The following is a 21,277-nucleotide window of genomic DNA, read 5'->3' as shown; positions in this document are numbered from 1 at the left end:
CTTCCACTTTCAACTTCCCATTCTCATTCCCCACCTTACACTTTCCACTTTCGCTTCTCACTTTTCCCTCCTAATGGTGGGACAATGAAAAGTGGGAATGGGAAGTGGAAGGAGGGAAGTGAGAGTAGAAAGTGAACGTCCTCTCTTCTATTTCCCACTCCCACTCTTACTTTCGACTTCCACTTTCCACTCTCACTTCCCACTCCTACTTTCCACTGTCACTTTCCGCTCTAACTTTCTACTTCGTACTTTCCACTGGCACCACCCACTTTCGCTTCTCACTCCCCACTTTAAACATTCATTTCCCAAGTTTCCCTTTCCACTTTCCATTTTACTTTCGACTCCTAATTTTTACTTTACTGTCCTGAGTTTTTATTTTCTATTCAATAAAACAAATTTGATATATCAGTTGAATATTAGTAAAATTGACATTCAATACAGAATTTAAAAATTGTGATAAATGTCAAATACTATATTGTAGAAAATGTGAGTGGATAGTGAAATTAGGAGGGGAATATGGGAAGTGAGTGTTGAAAGTGGAAGGGGGAAATGAAAGCGCGAGATGAAAGTGGAAAGTTGAAGTGAGAGTGGAAAATAGGAACTGGAAAGGAGGAGTTCGAAATGAGAGAAGGGAATGGAAAGTGAGAGTGGGAAGTGGAAAGTAGGAGTTGGAAGTGGAAGTCAAAAGTTGAAGTGAGAGTGGAAAATGGAAAGTTGAAAGTGGGAGTCGAATGTAGAAGTGAGAGTGGGAAATGGAAAGTGGGAGTCGAATGTAGAAGTGGGAGTGGGAAATGGAAAGAGGATAGTAGGAGTGGGAAGTGAGGGTGGAAAATGGAAAGTTGAAAGTGGGAGTCGAATGTAGAAGTGAGAGTGGGAAATAGAAAGTAGGAGTTGGACGTGGGAAGTGAGAGTAGGAAATGGAAAGTAGAAGTTGAAGGTGGTAGTCGAAAGTTAAAGTGAGAGTGGGAAATGGAAAGTGGGAGTCGAATGTAGAAGTGAGAGTGGGAAATGGAAAGAGGAAAGTAGAAATTGAAAATGAGAGTGGAAAATAAAAGTGGGAAGTAAAAAGTGGGTGTGGGAAGTGAGAGTAGGAAATGTGGAAAATGAGAGTGGGAAGCGGAAAGTAGGAGTTGGAAGTGAGAGTGAAAAATAAAAGTAGGAAGTGAAAAGTGAGAGTGGGAAGTGACATTGGACAGTGGGAATTAGGAGTTGAATGTGGGAGTGGGAAGTTAGAGTAGGAAATTGAAAGTGAGAGTGGGAAGTGGAAAGTAGGAGTTGAAAGAGAGAGTGGAAAATGAAAGTGGGAAATGAAAAATGGGAGTGGAAAATGAAAAGTGAGAGTTGAAAGTGAAATTGGACAGTGGGAGTGAAAAGTGAAAGAGTTACAGAATCGACCGCATGATATTATGGAACAGGTTTTAATTAATAGGAACTGTTAAATTGAATTTAAATTATTAAAGTTTTTATTTGAATCCTTTTCTATTAGAATGAGAGAAAAAAAGAGTAGATACAGATGTCTTCAGGGACAGTGAAACAAAATTAAAACTTTATGGAATCAATCGAAAATTTAAATGGGGAATTTGACTATAAGACGATTCTCGAAGAAGGCACTTGGTATTTGAAAAGATTTTTTTATTTAATTTTTTTATTGAAAAATAACATTCATTAATGTTTTATTTTTAATTATTGCTATTGCTTCCATTTTTATCAAATCGGCCAAATACTCAATGTTCATCACTATTTGAGAATTGATACAGTATTTTTTCTTCTAAAAAATAATTTATCTCATCAACTTAAAAACATTTATTATTTTTATCTACTTTCGAAAAGTGACATCTTGGATTCTCATTTCACATACTTTAGAAAGCAGAAACCTTTTTACGTATATTATATTTGTAATTAGATAGTAAAAAAAACGATGAATGAAAGAATATAATATGTGATTCAGTAATGGAGTAAATCCGTTCCCATCGATGTCATCAAATATTAATAATCATATAATGTATGATGTCCGTGCAAGCTTGCTAGTGTCGCCAAGTATATGACATTTTTATTTAATTCGATTAAAGCAAAAACGAAAGCAAATCATCATTATCAAAATTTATAATTCGTCTTTACCTCCTCATAAAATTTTTTATAAAAATAGAAGAAGAAAAAATTTGAGTTTTTGAAAATTTCTAAAAATTATCACATAATTGATTTTCAAGAACTCAATACTCAATGATGGGATTATAAAAAAGTTACTGTACAAAACCATATGTACATCCTATTTAAATGATTAAGTTCTTGAACTTCTCTTTCAAGTTGTGTGTTAAATTGAATTTCCTTAATAATATAGAAAATGTATATGTCAATTTTTTTGAAGATTTACTTTTTGGAAATCTGTAAATATTTATAGAATAAAATAAAATAGAGAGCCAATTTTCACAATTAAGAAAAAAAAAATTATGAATGGCACGATAAGTCTGCTTTAGAGAGTAAAAGAAGAGTATTTTATTATATGTAAGTCATAAACCGTTACATGCGAAAAAAAACATGAAATCATTATATGAAAGCTTCAAAACAATTGTGGAAGTGTAACTGAGTAGAACTGTATAAAAAATATAAATAAAAACAAGTCATCTATATAAATATCTATTGGGAAACATAGTCTCCACCATTAAAAAAGCTCATAGTGTGGAGGCTGTTTTTCACTCCAAGCACTCAAATTAATACTTGTGTTATAATTATTATTACAAATTATTATTGTTATAAGTTGCAATATACGTACATCGCCGCAATTAAGAGTGAAACTTAGAGTGTAATAATGAAAGATGTTATTTATAAATCTCGAAATGAAACGAAAATATAAAAAAAAAATTGTGATCAAACGTGAATGTTAATGTGCAGATCTGTAACTGATTAGAAATTCTACTTTAGTTGGTAACTTGCCTCGAATTCTATAAATACGTTTATTTCAAATAAAATTTAATGCTGTCAAATGGGATTTTTGTGGATTCCAATACTGGAGACCTCTTTGAGTATTTTGCAACAATTATTAAAATAATCCACCAAACTAAGTTCCCCATTATAACCCAGCGGTCAATAAAAGGCTCATTATTGCCCTGGTCAGTAAAGTACTCATTATTAACCTAGGGTAATAATTAGTTGAAATGCCCTTTAAATATTTAACGTATTTCCTGTTCCGAAGAAGTAAATTTAAAAACCCGTTTATTTGATTTCATAAATTTTGTTTAAATGAAGCTCTTTCTTTAATTTAATCAGTTACTGATCTAAAATATAAATCTGCTGAACGATCCGACCGCTAAGTGTTAAGCAATAAAGTTGTAAAATACTGTATATTATTTACTATTATCATCTATTTTTTAATTTTAACATTTGAGTTTGTACTATATAATATATTATTCACAATGAAATAGAAAAGCAACTTTACTGATTTACCTGTAAAACATTGTACTTTATTTATTACTACTTCCAAATTTATTGACAAATATATATATATAGTTTTTACCATCATCATTTTTTTCTAAACGAGAATATTTCTATTTTTAAAATTGTTTGAGTTAAACAAGAAAGAAGTATTTCATACATCAAGCAGCTTGGTTTATTTACCATGAGGGTTCAGTTGACGTTAATAAACCCTATCCATCAATATAACGAAAGTCAATTTTTATCGACGAGAAAAAGGAAAATTGAAAAGACTTAATTTGAATATAAAACAAAGGACTTTTAGGTACGTCTTTAAATAAAATATATTTTCGGTAATTTTTGTGGAAATTAAATCTATAATATTCGATCTGATTTAGTTGACTTTTTGCTCTTTTAATATTTTACAAACTTCCCACTCGATAATTAATTTTTAAAAAGTAGCGAAAAGTAGCTTTTAAACTAAAAAACAGTAGTAAAAAATAGCTATCGAAAAATTAATCTTGACAACTAAAAAAATCGTTTTAGACACTTTACAAAACTAATAGAAATTTCATTCTAAATTTCATTTTCCTAACTTTTTCCTAATTTTCATCAAAAATATTTACTTCTTTCTTATCCTGCTAGTAAATTGAATTCCTGTAACGAATTTTAATATTCATGAAAGAATTTAAATATTTATAAAAATAATTTAATTCTTGCGAAGAATTTTATAAAAAATTTTAAACAATTGATTTTTTTCGACTTATTTTAAGCAAATTGTAATATAAATAATTTAATTACTGAGGAATTTTTATTATTCATAAAAAAATTGAATTCTTATAAAGATTTTTACAAAAAAATTTTTAAATAATTGACTTCTGTTTGGAAATATGAAAATAGTATAGATACTGAAAATCAATTAATTGCAAAAAGTTTTTAAAAATAATTGAATTTTACAATGAATTTTATTAAAATTTTTGACAATAATTGAATGTCTGTATGACAATTTATTAATTTTTTTTTTTTTTTGAAAATAATTGAATTCCTAAAAAGCATTTTATTATTTATGAAAATAATTGAATTCTTGCGAACGATTTTATTAGAATTTTTTATAAAATAAATAATAATAAATAATAATTGAATTTCCAATAAAAATTTATTACTTTCAAAAATAATTGAATTTTTGTGATGAATATTATGAAAATAATTGAATTATGCAAACAAATTTTATTAAAATGCCTCAAAATAATTGTATTTTTTGGAATAATTTTGTTATTTATCGACATAATTTATTTCTTTCGAAGAATTATTTATGTAAATTATTGAATTCTTGGGAAGAATTTTATTAAAATTTCAAAGAATAATTGAATTATTTCAAAAAAATTTAATTAAAATTGTATTTACCTAAAATAATTGATTTCTTTCGATTAATTTTATTAAAATATTTAAAAAGAATTGAATTCCTATGAACAACTTTGTTATTTTTGAAAATAATTAAAATTTTTCATAAGAATTTTATAAACATTGTTTAGAATAATTTATTTTTCGAAATATACCTAATAAATATTATGAAAATTTTATTTTAAATAATTGAATTCTTGTGAAAAACTTTATTTGTGAAAATAATTAAATTTTTTAATTAATTAATTTAAAATAGTATTAAAAAAATTGAAATTTGATTATTTTTCTTATTTATGAAAATAATTGAATTCTTGCTTAGAATTTTATAAAAGAAATTTTTAAATAATTGAATTTTCTATGAAAAATGTTATTATTAGTGAAAGTAATTGAATTATATTGTGAAGAATTGTATAAAAATTTAAAAATAATTGAATTGCTGAGAAAAATTCTAATTTTTTTGTAAATAATTGTATTCTTTCAAAAAATTTAAAAAAAACATTTTTTTAAATAATTTATTTCTTTGAGGAATTGAAATTAAATTTTTAAGAACAATAAAATTTTTTGAGCAATTCTTGTAAAATTGTATTAAAAATAATTGAAATCCTGATATATGAATTTTACTGTTTATGAAAATAATTGAATTGTTGCAAGAATTTTATTTAAATTTTCAATAATAATTGAATTTTATAAAAGAATTTCATTATTTGTAAAAATAATTGAATTATTGAGAAAAATTCTGTTATTTTTAAAAATAATTGAATTTTGCAAAGAATTTTATAAACGTTGTTTTAAATAATTAATTTTTTCGAAATATAATAAATATTATAACAATTTTTATTTTAAATAGTTGAATTCTTGTGAAATATGATTGCAAAAAATTTTATTAAAATTTTCAAAAATAATTTAATTCGTGAGAAGAATTTTATTATTTATGAAAATAATTGAATAAATGCAAAGAATTTAATTACAATTTTCAAAAATAATTGAATTCCTGAGAAGAATTTTATTATTTATATGAAAATACTTGATTTATTACGAAAAAATTTATCAAAATGTTTAAAAAGAATTAAATTTTTGTGAAAAATATTGTTATTTTTGAAAATAATTGAATTTTTTATAAGAATTTTATTATCATTCTTTTAAATAATTAATTTTTTAGAAATATAACAAATATTTTGAAAATTTTATAAAATTGAATAATTGAATTTTTGTAGAACACATTATTTGTAAAAATAATTGAATTTTTCGATTAATTAATTAATAATAGTATTTAAAAAAAATTGAAATTCGATGATTTTTATTATTTATGAAAATAATTGAATTCTTGCTTAGAATTTAAAATAAAAAATTTTTAAATAATTGAATTTTCAATGAAAAATGTTATTATTAGTGAAAGTAATTGAATTATTGTGAATAATTGTATAAAAATTAAAAAATAATTCAATTCCTGTAAAAAATTCTAATATTTTTATAAATAATTGAATTCTTCCAAAGAATTTTAAAAAGACATTTTTTTGAATAATTTAGTTTTTCGAGGAATTGAAATTAAATTTTTAAGAATAATGACATTTTTTGATGTCTAAATTCCTGTAAAATTGTATTAAAAATAATTAAAATCCTGCTATGAATTTTATTATTTATGAAAATAATTGAATAGTTGAAAAGAATTTAATTTCTCTGAAAAATTTTATTATTTTTGAAAATTGAATTCTTCATAAGAATTTTATAAACATTGTTTTAAATAATTAATTTTTCCGGAATATAATTATTATTAAAATTTTATTTTAAATAATTGAGTTCTTGTGGAAAACTTTATTTGTAAAAATAATTAAATTTTTCAATTAATTAATTTAAAATAGTATTAAAAATAATTGAAATACTTCTACGAGTTTTATTATTTATGAAAATAATTGAATTCTTGCGAAGAATTTTATAAAAATTTTTAAATAATTGATTTCTTTAGACTAATTTTATGAAAATTCAAATTTAAATAATTGAATTCCTGAGAAATTTTTATTATTCATGAAAAGAATTAAATTCTTACGAAGATTTTTAAAAAAGTTTGTTTGAATAATTGAATTCTGTTTGGAAATTTTATGAAAGTAGTAGATATTGAAAATCATTGAATTGCGAAAAGTTTTTAAAAATAATTGAATTCCTAAAAAGCATTTAATTATTTATGAAAATAATTGAATTCGTGCAAACGATTTTATTACAATTTTTTAAAATAATTCCATTTCCAAGAAAAAATTTATTAGGTTTAAAAATAATTGAATTCTTGCTTAGAAGTTTATGAAAAATTTGTTTAAATAATTGAATTTCCATGAAAAATGTTATTATTAGTGAAAGTAATTGAATTATTGTGAAGAATTGTATAAAAATTTTGTTAAATAATTAATTTCATTTTTTTGAATTTTTTTTTGAAAATGTTATTCTAAATTAATTGAATTCCTGTGGAAATTTCATTATTTATGAAAATAATTGAATTTTGGATGAATTTATTATTATTTTTTTTTTTTTGAATAATTGAATTCTTTTGAAAAATTTTATGATTACATATATGATTATAATTTTTGAGAATAGTTTTTTGATTTCTAGTATTACGAATTAAAAGTAGTGGAAATTCTCAACAAAATCAGAAATAGTAGCTTTTAGTGACTGAAATCTAAAAAAAAGTACCCAAATAGTATCATAAAGTAAAAAAGTAATAAATAGTAGGTTTTAGTAGATGAGTGCATCCATTTTTAATAATAAAATCTTCTACTTCACAATCATCTTGTCTCGTTAATTTTTTGATAGTTTTTCTTATATTTTCCACAACATGGTGATGTTTACTAACAATGAAAATGACTTCTAATTTGTTTAAAAAAGATAAAAATGGTTCTTTATTTACTTAAACAGTCTTTACAATCTCAATTCTTAGAATATTTGGCATGTCTCTAATATAACTTGACTTAAGAAGAAAAAAGTTCTTTTTTTTGTCAAAAAAATGTAATTCATTTCATTTAGTTTACAGACTGTTCAAATTATTCAATAAATACTAAAAAAAAATTGTTGCATCTCACATGATAGGTTTCAAACACAAGTTTATATGTACAATTGGTTATTCGAATGTTTCCCAAATGAAAAAAAAAAAAAAAAAGAATTGTATCACTTTCAACTATTTAACAACTTTTATAACTGACAATTGTTTCCATTTTATGAATAGACGTGGAAAATGTTCTCAGTTGAACTTCTTGACTGTTTGCAATAAAGGCAGGTTGAGTTTCATCCCATTCTTTTGGAATTCCACAGTCCGCAACAGTGTAAGTTAAAATATCAAAGGAGCATGGACAATCCAATAAGGGAAGAAAACTTACTGTCCCTGAAAAAAGAATTAAAAATTAAATTTTTTTATATGAATTTTATATTTTATTTTTATTTTGTAATTTACATTTTACAATTTATATTTTAAACTACTGAATTATAAGGCAGTAGTTTAAAATATATATTATGTTACTTACCGGTAATTTGACGAATAACTTCTCGAATTTCTTTTTGAATTGTAGCTATGTCTTTGGTTCCAATTGCAGGTAATTTCCCACCTTCTCCATTATTGTCAGAACCATTTGGTACTTCATTTTCATATTCCACTTTAAATTCCCATTTTTCTAAAACTTCTTTTGTATTAACATTCGTAATGACCAATGCAATTTTATGAATTTTTCTCTTCTCCAACCACTCTTGAACTTGACCAAGAACAGTTTCTAAGAAAGTTTTTATTTTCTCATCAACTGACATTAGAAAGAATATACCGAAACGTTCCAATGGTTCAAAAGTTTCAGGAGGATAAATTCCACGTTGATAGAGTATGCTGTTAATTCCGTAGGCTAAACAAAAAATGTTTTTTAATTAGAACAATAAAAAATAGACGAAAAAGTAAACGCAAATTTTTAATTAATTTTTTGGTCAAATACAAATTTATTTTGTCAAATATTATTCTACGTTGTTAAAAAAAACTTTAAATTTTCATTTGTTAATAAAAATTTAAAAAAAAAATTTTTTCTATACAAGAGATAATTTTGGTAAAATTTGCAATATTTGTTAGTAAACAAACATAATTAAGAAACTTTCCTTAAACATTTTTCAGCAATAGAAAATTAATTGAAAAATTTTTCTTATTTGTTATAAACAATTTAATGCAGAAAAAATTTTCATTCGAATCTTTTATATTTTGTCGTCTCCGAGTAATGTTAATTTCTCAGAAAGTATATTTACAGGGTTGCCACAAATATTTAATTTTATTTTTCCCTGACTTTTCCCTGATTTCCAGACAAAATTTTCACCTTTTTCCCTGACCCAAAAGAATATTCTGCGATTCATTTTAAAAATTATTAGATATTTAAAAAAAATTTCTATTACATTTATTTTCAAATTTCTTAAATTGTAAAATTATTCAAAAACATCAATAACTTCTTTCTTAAATAAATATTTAACCATTATTATTTTTCCGTAAGAATTAAAATTCTTCAAAACATTCAAATTCAAACCTTTTTGAAATTCAACAACTTGTAATAATTTAAATTACCATCAAATCTTTCAAAAAAAAGTTAATTATTTACAAAAATCCTAATAAAATTCTTCGCAAGAATTCAATTATTTTAAAAAGTAGTAAAATTTCTCAAAAAAATTCAATTATTTTAAAAAAATAGAATAAAATTTGTTTTACAAGAATTCAATTATTTTTATAAATAATAAATCGATTATTCGGTAATTCATTTTTAAATCAATTTTTATTAGAAAATTCTGGAAGAATTCAATTATTTAAATTAAAAAATAAATAATTTATTAAATAATTGAATGTTTGTTAAAATTGAATTCTTATGAAGCATTTTATCAAAAAAAATTTTTAATAATTGAATTCTTTTGGCAAATTTTAATAAAATTTTTAAGAATATTACATTTTTCGAGGAATTCGATTAAAATTGTATCAAAAATAATTAAAATCCTACGATAAGTTTTATTATTTATGAAAATAATTAAAATTTTTCTAAAATAATTGAATTTTGGAGAAGAATTTTATTATTTATAAAGATACTTGAAATTTTGATAATAATTTTTTTTTTTTAAACGTAATTGAATTTTTGCGAAGAATTTTATTACTTTTGAAAATAATTTAATTCCTCCAACGAATTTTATTCAAGTTTATAAAAATAACTGAATTTTTGTGAAGAATTTTATTATTTATATAAATAATTGAATTCTTGCAACGAATTTTATTCAAGTTCATAAAAATAATTGAATTTCTGTGAAATTTTGACAAGAATTTTATTAAAATTTTCAAAAATAATTAAATTGTGAAGAAAAAATGTAATGTTTTTAAAAAATAATTGAATTCTTGTGATGAATATTGTTATTTATGAAAATAATTGAATTTTATTTTCTTTTAAAAAAATTGAATTCTTGTGATGATAACTATTATTTATGAAAATAATTGAATTTTGCAATGAATTTTATTAAAATTACAGAAAATAATTGAATTTTGTTGAAGAATTTTGCTATTCATTTATACAAATAATTGAAATGTTGACAATTTCCTGTAAAATTGTATTAAAAATAATTGAAATCCTGTGATTAATTTTGAATATTTTAGGAGAATAATTGAATTGTGAAGAAAAAATGTAATGTTTTTTAAAAATAATTGAATTCTTGTGATGATAAGTATTATTTATGAAAATAATTGAATTTTGCAATGAATTTTATTAATTTTGAAAATAATTGAATTCTTGTGATAAATATTGTTTTTTATGAAAATAATTGAATTTTACAATGAATTTTATAAAAATTTCTGAATATAATTAAATTTTGTCGAAGAATTTTGCTATTTATAAAGATAATTGAAATTTTGACAAAAATTTTTTTAAAATTTTTGAACCTAATTGAAGTTATAAAAATAATTGAATTTCTGGAATCATTTGTAACTTTTCCAAAATTCAATTTTTTTTTATTATTTTTAACTAAAATTCTTCTATCAATCTAGTATTTATGAGAAGTGTAGAACATTAAATAATTTTTAAGTCATAATTTTATAATAGTTCTTGAAAAATTAAGTTATTTAAAAAAAATTATTGTCAGAAATATAAAAAATTGAAGGTTTTGTATTAAAATTCGTGGTAATTTCATAATAGTTTACGAGGCAAACAAAAAAAAACATCAAAATTCAGAGTTTTCTCATGAATTTTAAAAATTCAATTTTTTATTATTTTCTGCTAACGATTAAAGGACATGATTTAAAAGGAAATTAGTTTTATGTTTAATAGATCATTTCTGTGAGTGTAAGTATTTATTTGCTTTTCTGTGTTTCTTGCCGGTTTTTGCCTTTAAATTTTCCCTAACCTCATTCTCTGCGAATTTGTACATTTAAAAAAAACGTAAAAAACTTATTTTCTTAAAAAAGCAAATTTAATTCTAGAGATTGAAACAAATTTTAATTCTATAAACTAACATTCTCTTGTATTTACAAACAAATTTTGAATTTGACCGTTATTGAAAAATTTGACAATGAAAATTATATTTTAGTTGCACTTACTTAAATATTGCTTCACTAATTCAGCAGAACCCTTCAAAGTTATACATTTTGTTTTCTGCTGAGTGGCAGTCATTATTAGAATTTATTTTACAAAAATTATACAAATTAATAATAAACAACTTGTTTTAGTCGTTAGTCTATTTTCTTTTTACAACAACAAAAAAACCACGAAGCACAAAAAGAAACGTAGAAACGTATATTTAGTTTCGATTATTCGATTGTTCATATATCGACATCAAAAATCGACGTTTTTAAAATGGCGGCTGTCTTAAGTTCCGTTCACAAGCCTGCGTTTGAACTTCGAAATTTAGAATGAAACAAACTTATTTTATTTATTTTCAGCAAATTGTCTTTCATATAAATTTACATGTGAGTAAGAAATTCATTAAAATTTAATTTTTTCTTACATAAAAAGTGTTAAAAATTAAAGAAAATACTTTTTACCGATGAATTATCAACTTTGTAAAATCTTAAATATTTTAAGTTTTGTAGAAAATTGTTCTCATCCCTGAAAATACGTTCCCCATCTCTGTCTACCAGGGAATAACCAAACCTGGCTAATAAAGACCGTGCCCTGCCCTAAAATAACCCTGAATGGCAGCTGATCCATGAAGTCGGGAAATGAGGTGTCCTGGTCAGAATATGTCGTACTTAAAATTAATGTTAACAATAACAATCGATTATTATTGTAAACCAAAAATGTGTCATTAATAAAGTCACTAACATTCTAAATTGTTAGTAATAAATTGTTTATCTACTTCAACAGAATTACATTACAATCTAATCAGGTAGGTAACAACTTTTTTTTCTACTTAAAATAATAAAAATAACGATGCACTTAAAGAAGTTAATATTAAAAAAAACTCATTTAAAAATTTTAATTTTTTTAACAAAAATTCAAACGTAAAAGGAATTATTTCATATTGTTGCTAATTTTATCGGTACATATAGAAAAATAAATTTTATTTTCTCCGTTTGATACAGAATATTATGCATGCACATAAAATATCACTTGTAGCGTTGAATTTCAGTGTAAAATTAGTTTCTCAATTTATTTTAAGTTTGATCGCACGAAATCAAAAAAGTGAATGATTAATTATTTATTTCTAAGAAAACTAAAAAATTATAAAGTGTAAAAATGGGGCATCATCAAATTTACTAGTAAAAAGATAATTTTTATTGTTCATTAGAATTAGAAAAAATAGTGAGGTTAGAGTGGTTTAATTTTAATATAGAAAAATTTAAATTAATTTTGTGTTTTCCTTCCTGACTTTTCCCTGATTTCCAGACAAAATTTAAACTTTTTCCCTGACCCTAAAGAATATTCTGATTCACTCTCAAAATTATTGGATACTCCAAAAAATTTTCTATTACATTTATTAACGAATTTCCTTAATTGTAAAATTATTCAAAAACATCAACAACTTCATTTTTAATTAAATATTTATAATATTTAAATAAATAAATAAATAAAATGAATTTAAATATAAATATATATATATATATATAAATATATAATATTTACCTTTATGAAATTCAACAATTTATAAGAATATTATTATAAAATTTTTCAAAAAAATTAAATTATTTATAAAAATCGAAATAAAATCCTTCGCAAGAATTCAATTATGTTTACAAGTAATAAAATTTTTCACACATGAATTCAATTATTTTCATAAATAATCAAATTTTTCATAGGATTTCAATTATTTTTAATACAATTTCAAATAAATTCATTGAAAACTCGTAATTATTTAAAAAAAATTTTTTTGAAAGAATTCAATTACAAATAAATAAATTCTTCGCTGAAATTCAAATATTTCCAAAATCTACTATTTTAATAAAATTTCTCAAAAGAATTCAATTATTTAAAAAAAATGTAATATAATTCGTTGCAAGAATTTAATTATTTTTATAAATATAATAAAATCCTTTAAGCAGGGATTTCAATTATTTAAAAAAAATGTAATAAAATTGGTTGCAAGAATTGAATTAATATGATTCTTCACAGGATTTTAATTATTTTTAATTCAATTTTAAGTAAATTCTTCGAAAAATGTAATTATTATCTCAAATTTTAACTGAAATTCATTTTTAAATCAATTTGTATTAGAAAACTTTACTAGAATTCGATTATTTCAATACAAAACGAAATAATTTATTGAATAAATAAATGTTTTTCAAAATTAAATTCTCATAAAGTATTTTATCAACAAATTTTTAAATTATTCAATTTTTTCGACGAATTTTACTAAAATTTTCAAGAATAATTACATTTTTCGAGGAATTCGTGCAAAAATTGTATTAAAAGTAATTGAAATTCTATAATGAGTTTTATTATTCATGAAAATAATTTGAATCTGTGTAAACAAAAATTTAATTATTTATGAAAATAATTAAATTATTGCGAAGAAATTTAAAAAAATTTAAAAATAGTTGAATTCCTGTTAAATTTTTATTATTTATGAATATAAAAAAATTTAATGCTTGCTTAGAATATTATCAAAAATTTTTTTAAATAATTGAATTCTTTTAAAAAATTTTATTAAAATTCTTCAAAAGAATTCAATTATCAATTATTTTAAATAATTTTTGCAAAAGTTCCTTGAGAATTTTCAAATCCATTTGTTTACAATTCAATTTTACGACGTTCCGATTATTCGTAAATTCTTTAATTAAATATTTAAAAAATAAAAATTTCAAATAATTTCAAAAAAAAATTATACTTTTTGAAAAAAATTGATTTTACAAAAATGTTAGTTAAAATTATGAAATATTCAGATTTTTAAAGATTTTAATTTGAAAACTTTTCAAAATTCAATTATTTCTAGAAATTCACGCTATAATTGCTTTTAATATTCAATTATTATCTAAAATTTTAATTAAAATTCACTTTTAAATCAATTTTTATTAGAAAATTCTACGATAATTCAACTATTTAAATACAAAAATAAATAATTTATTCAATAAATAAATGTTTCTTAAAATTGAATTCTCATAAAGAATTTTATCAACAAATTTTTAAATAATTGAATTTTTTCGACGAATTTTAATAAAATTTTCAAGAATAATTACATTTTTCGAGGAATTAGTTTAAAATTGTATTAAAAATAATTGAAATTCTGTGATGAGTTTTATTATTCATGAAAATAATTGAATCTGTGTAAAAAAAAATTTATTTATGAAAATAATGAAATCATTGCAAAGAAATTTATAAAAAAAATTGTAAATAGTTGAATTCCTGTTAAATTTTTATTATTTATGAAAATAATATAATGTTTGTTTACAATTAGATAATTTTGATAAATCGTATAAAGTGAATTAAAATTTTATTTTCAGTAATTTAATGTAATAAGTACTCATTGTGTTCATTCTCTGTTCTTATTTTATTTGTTTTTGTTTTTGTTCTTCTCTCTTTAATCAATGTTTATTGTAAGGACTAGACAAAGTTTGGAGCTCAGTTGTAAATTTGAATTTGCAGTTAGCAATATGTTTTGACTTTTCACTTAATTTGACAAATTTTTATATTTCATAGTGAACTGTTATTTATTTATTTATTTATTATTTTATTTATGTTTTATTTATTTATTGTTTCTATACAAAGACGATTATTTAATTATGGTATGTTGTTTTTAATTTTCTCTTTATTTTATTACACTATTACTTATTTTATTTATTTCTATTGTTTGTTCATTTTGTTTGTTTATTAATTTTCATAATTTTCATAATTTTTATTAATAATTTATTGATTCTTTATTATTTTTATTTTTAAATTTTTACAATTTTATCAATTATTTAAAAAAATGTTTTTTTAAATTCTTTGGAAGAATTCAATTATTTACAAAAATATTTGCATTTTTCACAGGAATTCAATTATTTTCAAATATTTTAATAAAATTGTTCGAAAGAAATCAATTAATTGAAATACAATTTAAATTAAATTTTTTTGAAATAATTCTTTTAGATTTTAATAAAATTCTTCCCAAGAATTCAATTATTTACATAAATAATTCTTCGAAAGAATTCAATTATGTCGATAAATATTAAAATTATTCCCGAAAGTTCAATTATTTTGAGACATTTTAATAAAATTCTTTGCAAAATTCAATTATTTTCATGAATAAAAATATTCATCACAAGAATTTAATTATTTTTAAAAATAATACATTTTTTCTTGGAAATTCAATTATTTAAAAAAATTCTAATAAAATTGTTCGCAAGAATTCAATTATTTTCATAAATAATAAAATGCTTTTTAGGAATTCAATTTTTTTTCAAAAAAATTTAATAAAACGCCAGACATTCAATTATTTGAAAAATGTTTGTAAAAATCTTCATAAGAATCCATTTTTTTCATGAATAATAAAAATTTCGCAGGAATTCAATTATTTAAATTACAATTTTCATAAAATTAGTCAAATGAAATCAATTATTTAAAATTTTTTTATAAAATTCTTTGCAAGAATTAAATTATTTCTAGAAACTGTAAAAAAATTTTCTCAAGAATAAATAGCAAAATTCTTCAGATTTACTAAATTCTTTTGAATATTATTTTTAAAAAAATTTTCAATTATCTTTATAAATAATTAAATATTCTCCACAATTAAATTATTTTCAAAAATTTTAATAAAATTCTGCGCAAACATTTAATTATTTTCATAAATATGTAATAACATTCTTTGGAAAGATTCAATTATTTTTATAAACAGTAAAATTCTTTGCAGAAATTTAATTAATATCAATACATTTTAATAAAATTGAATTAATCAAATTTTCAATATTATTATTATGAACAGACAAGATTATTTTAAAAAATTGAAAAAATTCTTTGCTTAATTCAATTATTTTCCAAATTTTTTATGAAAATTATTAAAGAAACATTATTTGCAAGAAATTTAAAGAAACTTATCAAAAGAATTTAATTATACATTAAAACTTTAATAAAAATTTTGGAAGACATTTTGTAGATTTATATTTATATTCGAAATCAAATAAATTTAAATTTGATAAGAAAAAAAAAGCTGGAAAAATTATGAAAAAACCGGGAATTTTGTTGAACGAAAATAGTAGACACCCTGAGTTTGAAAGCTACTTTTTTGCAACTTTTTTTAAAATTAATTATCGAGTGCAAAGTCTGAATTTATTTCTTTGAATTTGTTCCGTATTTTTACGAAAATTTTTTTTTTTTGAAAATATTCTTTCGCCATTTCAGGTAAACATAGACTGATTTTTGATTTTATTTACACTTGAATATATTGGAGCATAAAATCAAAATAATTTCTAACGAATTTTCATTGAAAAAAAAAATTCCGAAGAAGTAAAATTATGTCATCAAAGAATAAATTGAATTTAACGCTGCCACCGGGTTCAATTGATCCAGTACCAGCTGTTTCACCTTCGCCACCGGTTCCTCCTATTCCAACATATTCTGAAGCTCCTGTGATACCAGAGTAAGTAATTCAAAATAAGGTTTTTTTCTATATATATATTCTTTTTACATCAGGGCTCGAAGTAGGTCCGTAAATCCTGAAAAAGTCCGTTTTTTTGAAAAAAGGTCCGTAAAGTCCGTAATTTCATTCAAAAAGGATGAAAAGTTTGTAAATTGTATGATATAATTTTGAGAATTTTAGAGAAATTACAAATGATTGCAGAAATTCAAATATTTTTAAAAGTAATAAAATTCTTCGCAAAAATTCAATTATGTTAAAAAATTTGTTTAAATTCTCGTCAAAATTTCAATTATCTTTAGAAATATCAAAATTCTTCTCAGAAATTCAATTATTTTCAAAAAATCTAAAAAAAACTTTGTCAACATTTCAATTATAATTTTTATAAATAAATAGCAAAATTCTTCGACAAAATTCAATTATTTTCAAAAATTTTATTAAAATTCATTACAAAATTTCAATTATTTTCATAATTAACAATATTTATCACACGAATTCAATTATTTTCTAAAGTAATAAAATTCAATTATTTTCAAAAATTTTAATAAAATCCATTGCAAAATTTCAATTATTTTCAAAAGTAATAAAATTCTTCGCAGAAATTCAATTATGTTCAAAAATTTTTAACAATTCTCGTCAAAATTTCAATTATCTTTAGAAATATTAAAATTCTTCTCCGAAATTCAATTATTTTCAAAAAATCTAAAAAAATGGTCAACATCTCAATTATCTTTATAAATAAATAGCGAAATTCCTTCGACAAAATTCAATTAATTTCAAAAGTTTTAATAAAATCCATATTGCAAAATATCAATTATTTTCAATAGTAATAATATTTTTCGCAAAAATTAAATATTGTTCAATATCTACTATTTTCATAAAATTTACCAAAAGAATTTAATTATTTAAAAAAAAAATTTATTAAAATTCTACAAAAACTTTTAATTTTTTTCAAAAAATAATAAAAATTTTACTAGAATTTCTTTAATAACTTTTTTTTTACAAATTTCTTTGCAATCATTCAACTATTTTTATAAATAATAAAATTTTTACGGGGATTTAATTATTGTCGTAAATAATAAAATTCTTTTTAGGAATTCAATTATTTTCAATAGAATTTTAATCGAATTCCTCGAAAAAATTCTTAAAAATTTTATTAAAATTCGTCCAAAGAATTTAATTATTTAAAAATTTGTTGATAAAATTTTTAATAGGAATTGAATTCCAAGAAACATTCAATTATTCAATAAATTATTTATTTTTGTATTTAAATAATTGAATTCTGGTAGAATTTTCTCATAAACATTGATTTAAAAATAGATTTCAGTTAAAATCTTAGATTATAATAATTGAATTCTTTCGAAGAATTTCATTAAAATTTTAAAAATAATTGAATTTTATCGAGACATTTTTTTAAAATTGTCTTGAACTTCTACCAAAAAAAGTTTTATCAAAACTTTTTAAAATGTTTGAATTTTTGCTAAAATTCTGATATTTTTGAAAATTAATGAATTCAGGGTGGCCGCTGGACCGGGAAAACCGGGAAATGACAGTGAATTTTTTTGGACAGGGAAAAACCGGGAAATGACAGTGAATTTTGATCTTGACTGGGATTTTGGAATTTTTTTTTTAAAACACACATTACTTTGTGAGAAAAAATAGAAATATTTATTTTAAGACTTAGGTATTAACTATATTTCATTAAAAAAGATTGAATGATCTTCTATAAAATCTATTTATATTTTGTCAGAGAATTTTATAGAAAGTACTATAAAAATATTCAATTTCTAGAATTTATAAGAAAATTATAAATTTTGTTGTCCAACATAACAGACTTAGAAAAAGAAAATATTAAATTTAATTTTAAATTCTTTCTATTTCTAACAATAATTAAACAAAATATAATTTTAATTAAATTTGTCAAAAAAATTTCAAAGAGAAAAAATTTCACATCCTATAAAATAATGAAAAATAAATCAATTTATAAATTTTTTTGCAATTAATATTATAGCAAAACAAATAAGAATTACTAAAAATTTGAACTAATTAGAACAAAAGTGATACGAAATTTATAAAAATGAATTTTTGAATAATAAATAAAGTAAATAAAAATAAATAAAATTTCTTTTCTTAGAAAATAAATTTTAAAAAACCGTATTTTTCATTAATATCAATTAGTTTTTTTTACAATTATTCATAAGCAAATTTTTCGATTTTTTAGAATGTTACATTAATATTACTAATATTATTATAGATTGAATTTTAAAAAATTTCAAATTGAAGTTTTAGAAAAGTTGAATTTTAAAAGATTTTAATTAAAAATTCTGAATAATTTAGTCTTTAAAAATATTTTTATTCACATTTTTTCAAATTAGTTATGTTTTTAAATATGTAATATTTAATTGAAAAATTTTCAAATTATTCAAAATTTTATGAAATTGTCTTGTAAACAAGTGGATTTTAGAAATATTTTAGTTATTTCTAGAATATAATTGAATTGAAATTTTGAAAATAATTTTTAATAAGTTACAGTAGCAATTCTTAAAAATTATTCAAATTTAAAGGATTTGAAATTTTAATTTTTTTTTAAATTTGAGTACCTACTATATGGAAAAATAATGGATAATAATTAAATATTTATTTCAAAAAATCTATTTAAGTTCAAAATTATTTTTAGAGTAAACTAAAATATTTTTAGGGTTTAGGAAAAAGTCAAAGTTTTGTCTAAAAATCAGGAAATTCTTTCAATCTTTCATGGAATAATTTATTTTCAGAGTTATTATTTATGACCGGGAAAAATAATTTATGACCGGGAATGGACCGGAAAATGACCGTGAATTTTTTTTTACAAAAAAGTGGCCACCCTGTGAATTCTTTCGAAGAATTTTATTAAGACTTTTGAAAATAATTGAATCTCTGCAAAGATTTTTATTATTTTATGAAAATATTTATATTCTTGAGAAAAATTTTATTAAAATTTCTGAAAGTAATTGAATAGCTGCTAAGAATTTTTGTTATTTTTAATTTATGCCACGAATTTCATTAAAATTTTTAAAAATAATTGAATTCCTGTTAAATTTTTTACAAGAATTTAATTATTGTTGAAAATTTTAATAAAATTCTTCGCAAGAATTCAATTATTTTCATAAATAATAAAGTTCATAATGCAGAATTTCAATTATTTTATTTATTTTTAATACAATTTTAATCGAATTTCTCGAAAAATGTTATTATTCTTAAAAACTTTATTAAAATTCGTTGATAGAATTCAATTATTTGAAAATTTGTTGATAACGATTTTTTATGGGAATTGAATTTTTAGAAACGTTCAATTATTCAATAAATTATTTATTTGCATTTTTACATTTAAATTTGTATTTAAATAATTGAATTCTAGTAGAATTTTCTAATAAAAATTGATTTTCATTTCATAAAAATGAATTTCAGTTATAATTTTAGATAATAATTGAATATTAAATGCAATAGAGCGTGAATTTTAAAAAATAATTGAATTTTGTAATTAATTTTTTTGAAAAAGTTTAATTGAGTTTTTTTTAATATTATTTTTAGTTTCTATTTTCTAATATTTATTTAAATAAAGAATTTACGAATAATTGAAATTTCGTAAAATTGAATATTGTAAAGATATGAATTTAAAAACTGTCAAAGAACTTTTTCGAAAATTTAAAAAAATAATATTCTTTTATTTGATTCGGCCTGATTTTATTTTTGTCAGTTGGTCCGTAAATGGTCCGTAATTTTTAATTTTCGAGCCCTATTTTTACATTTATTTTTATATATTTAACATTCTCATTTAAATGAAAATCTATTATTTTTCATTTTTGTTTCATTATTTATTGAAATTTTGTTATATATTTTTAATTTATTTAATTTATTTAACATATTTTTAATTCTTATTTTTAATTTATTAATTTACTTTGTTTCTTTTTTTTCTTTCGACTTCTTTTAGACGTCGTAACTTTATTTCTAGGGGTGTTATGGGAAAAATGAGTATAGACGCGATTCAAGAAAGATTAGAAGAATTAGAAATGGACGAGGAGCAAAGAAAGAGACTTGAAAGTTTTCTTGGCCAAAAAGAAAAAGTTGGCGAACTCTGTGATGATGATTTTGAAAAATTAGGAGAATTAGGAGCTGGTAATGGTGGTGTTGTTATGAAAGTTAAACATAAAAAGTATGGCCTCATCATGGCACGAAAGGTAAAGTTTATTTTTTTTTACCTTTGGAAAAAAAGTTTATAATAATTAAATTTTTTCAAAATATTAAACATATTTTTTTCAGTTGATTCACTTAGAAGTAAAACCAGCCATCAAGAAACAAATTATTAGAGAATTAAAAGTACTTCATGAGTGTAATTTTGCCCATATTGTGGGTTTTTATGGCGCTTTCTACAGGTTAGTTTTGATATTTTTACTCTAAAAAAAAAAAAAACAAA

At 21.1% G+C, this 21,277-nt stretch overlaps 2 protein-coding genes across 4 annotated transcripts in view; one reads left to right on the top strand and one right to left on the bottom strand.

Annotated features, from left to right (window-relative positions):
- Positions 1-7,666: 7,666 nt before the first annotated feature.
- On the bottom strand, positions 7,667-11,580 carry LOC122498854 (mitotic spindle assembly checkpoint protein MAD2A). Its single transcript, XM_043606822.1, has 3 exons — positions 11,378-11,580; positions 8,313-8,678; positions 7,667-8,173 (listed from the first exon to the last, which is right to left on the bottom strand). The coding sequence occupies exons 1-3, from the start codon at positions 11,448-11,450 to the stop codon at positions 7,974-7,976; spliced, it is 639 nt and encodes a 212-aa protein (XP_043462757.1). The 5' UTR covers positions 11,451-11,580; the 3' UTR covers positions 7,667-7,973.
- A 381-nt stretch (positions 11,581-11,961) lies between these two features.
- Positions 11,962-21,277, top strand: part of LOC122498850 (dual specificity mitogen-activated protein kinase kinase dSOR1) — a 29,356-nt gene continuing 20,040 nt past the window's right edge. The window contains exons 1-4 of one of the 3 annotated variants that reach the window (XM_043606818.1): positions 11,962-12,165; positions 16,590-16,827; positions 20,816-21,041; positions 21,124-21,236. In XM_043606818.1, the coding sequence (XP_043462753.1) occupies positions 16,703-16,827; positions 20,816-21,041; positions 21,124-21,236 (464 nt within the window). In that variant the 5' untranslated portion in view covers positions 11,962-12,165; positions 16,590-16,702. Of the gene's footprint in view, positions 12,166-14,843; positions 14,999-16,589; positions 16,828-20,794; positions 21,042-21,123; positions 21,237-21,277 lie in introns of those variants that run through there. The other 2 variants (XM_043606816.1, XM_043606817.1) reach the window with 2 other exon arrangements.

This window comes from Leptopilina heterotoma, unplaced genomic scaffold, assembly GCF_015476425.1.
Source record: "Leptopilina heterotoma isolate Lh14 unplaced genomic scaffold, ASM1547642v1 Lhet_160, whole genome shotgun sequence".
NCBI classification, from domain to species: Eukaryota; Metazoa; Arthropoda; class Insecta; order Hymenoptera; family Figitidae; genus Leptopilina; species Leptopilina heterotoma.
Note: the sequence above shows the minus strand (reverse complement) of the source record. Positions and strands in the feature narration are given on the sequence as shown.

Bases quoted from the DNA above. Each gene is read 5' to 3' on its own strand.
- LOC122498854 (XM_043606822.1), bottom strand. From the start codon at position 11,450: ATGACTGCCACTCAGCAGAAAACAAAATGTATAACTTTGAAGGGTTCT. The intron at 8,679-11,377 runs GTAAGTGCAACT...TTTTTTGTTTAG, and splicing joins ATTAGTGAAGCAATATTTAA to CCTACGGAATTAACAGCATA. The intron at 8,174-8,312 runs GTAAGTAACATA...TTCTTTTTTCAG, and splicing joins AGTTATTCGTCAAATTACCG to GGACAGTAAGTTTTCTTCCC.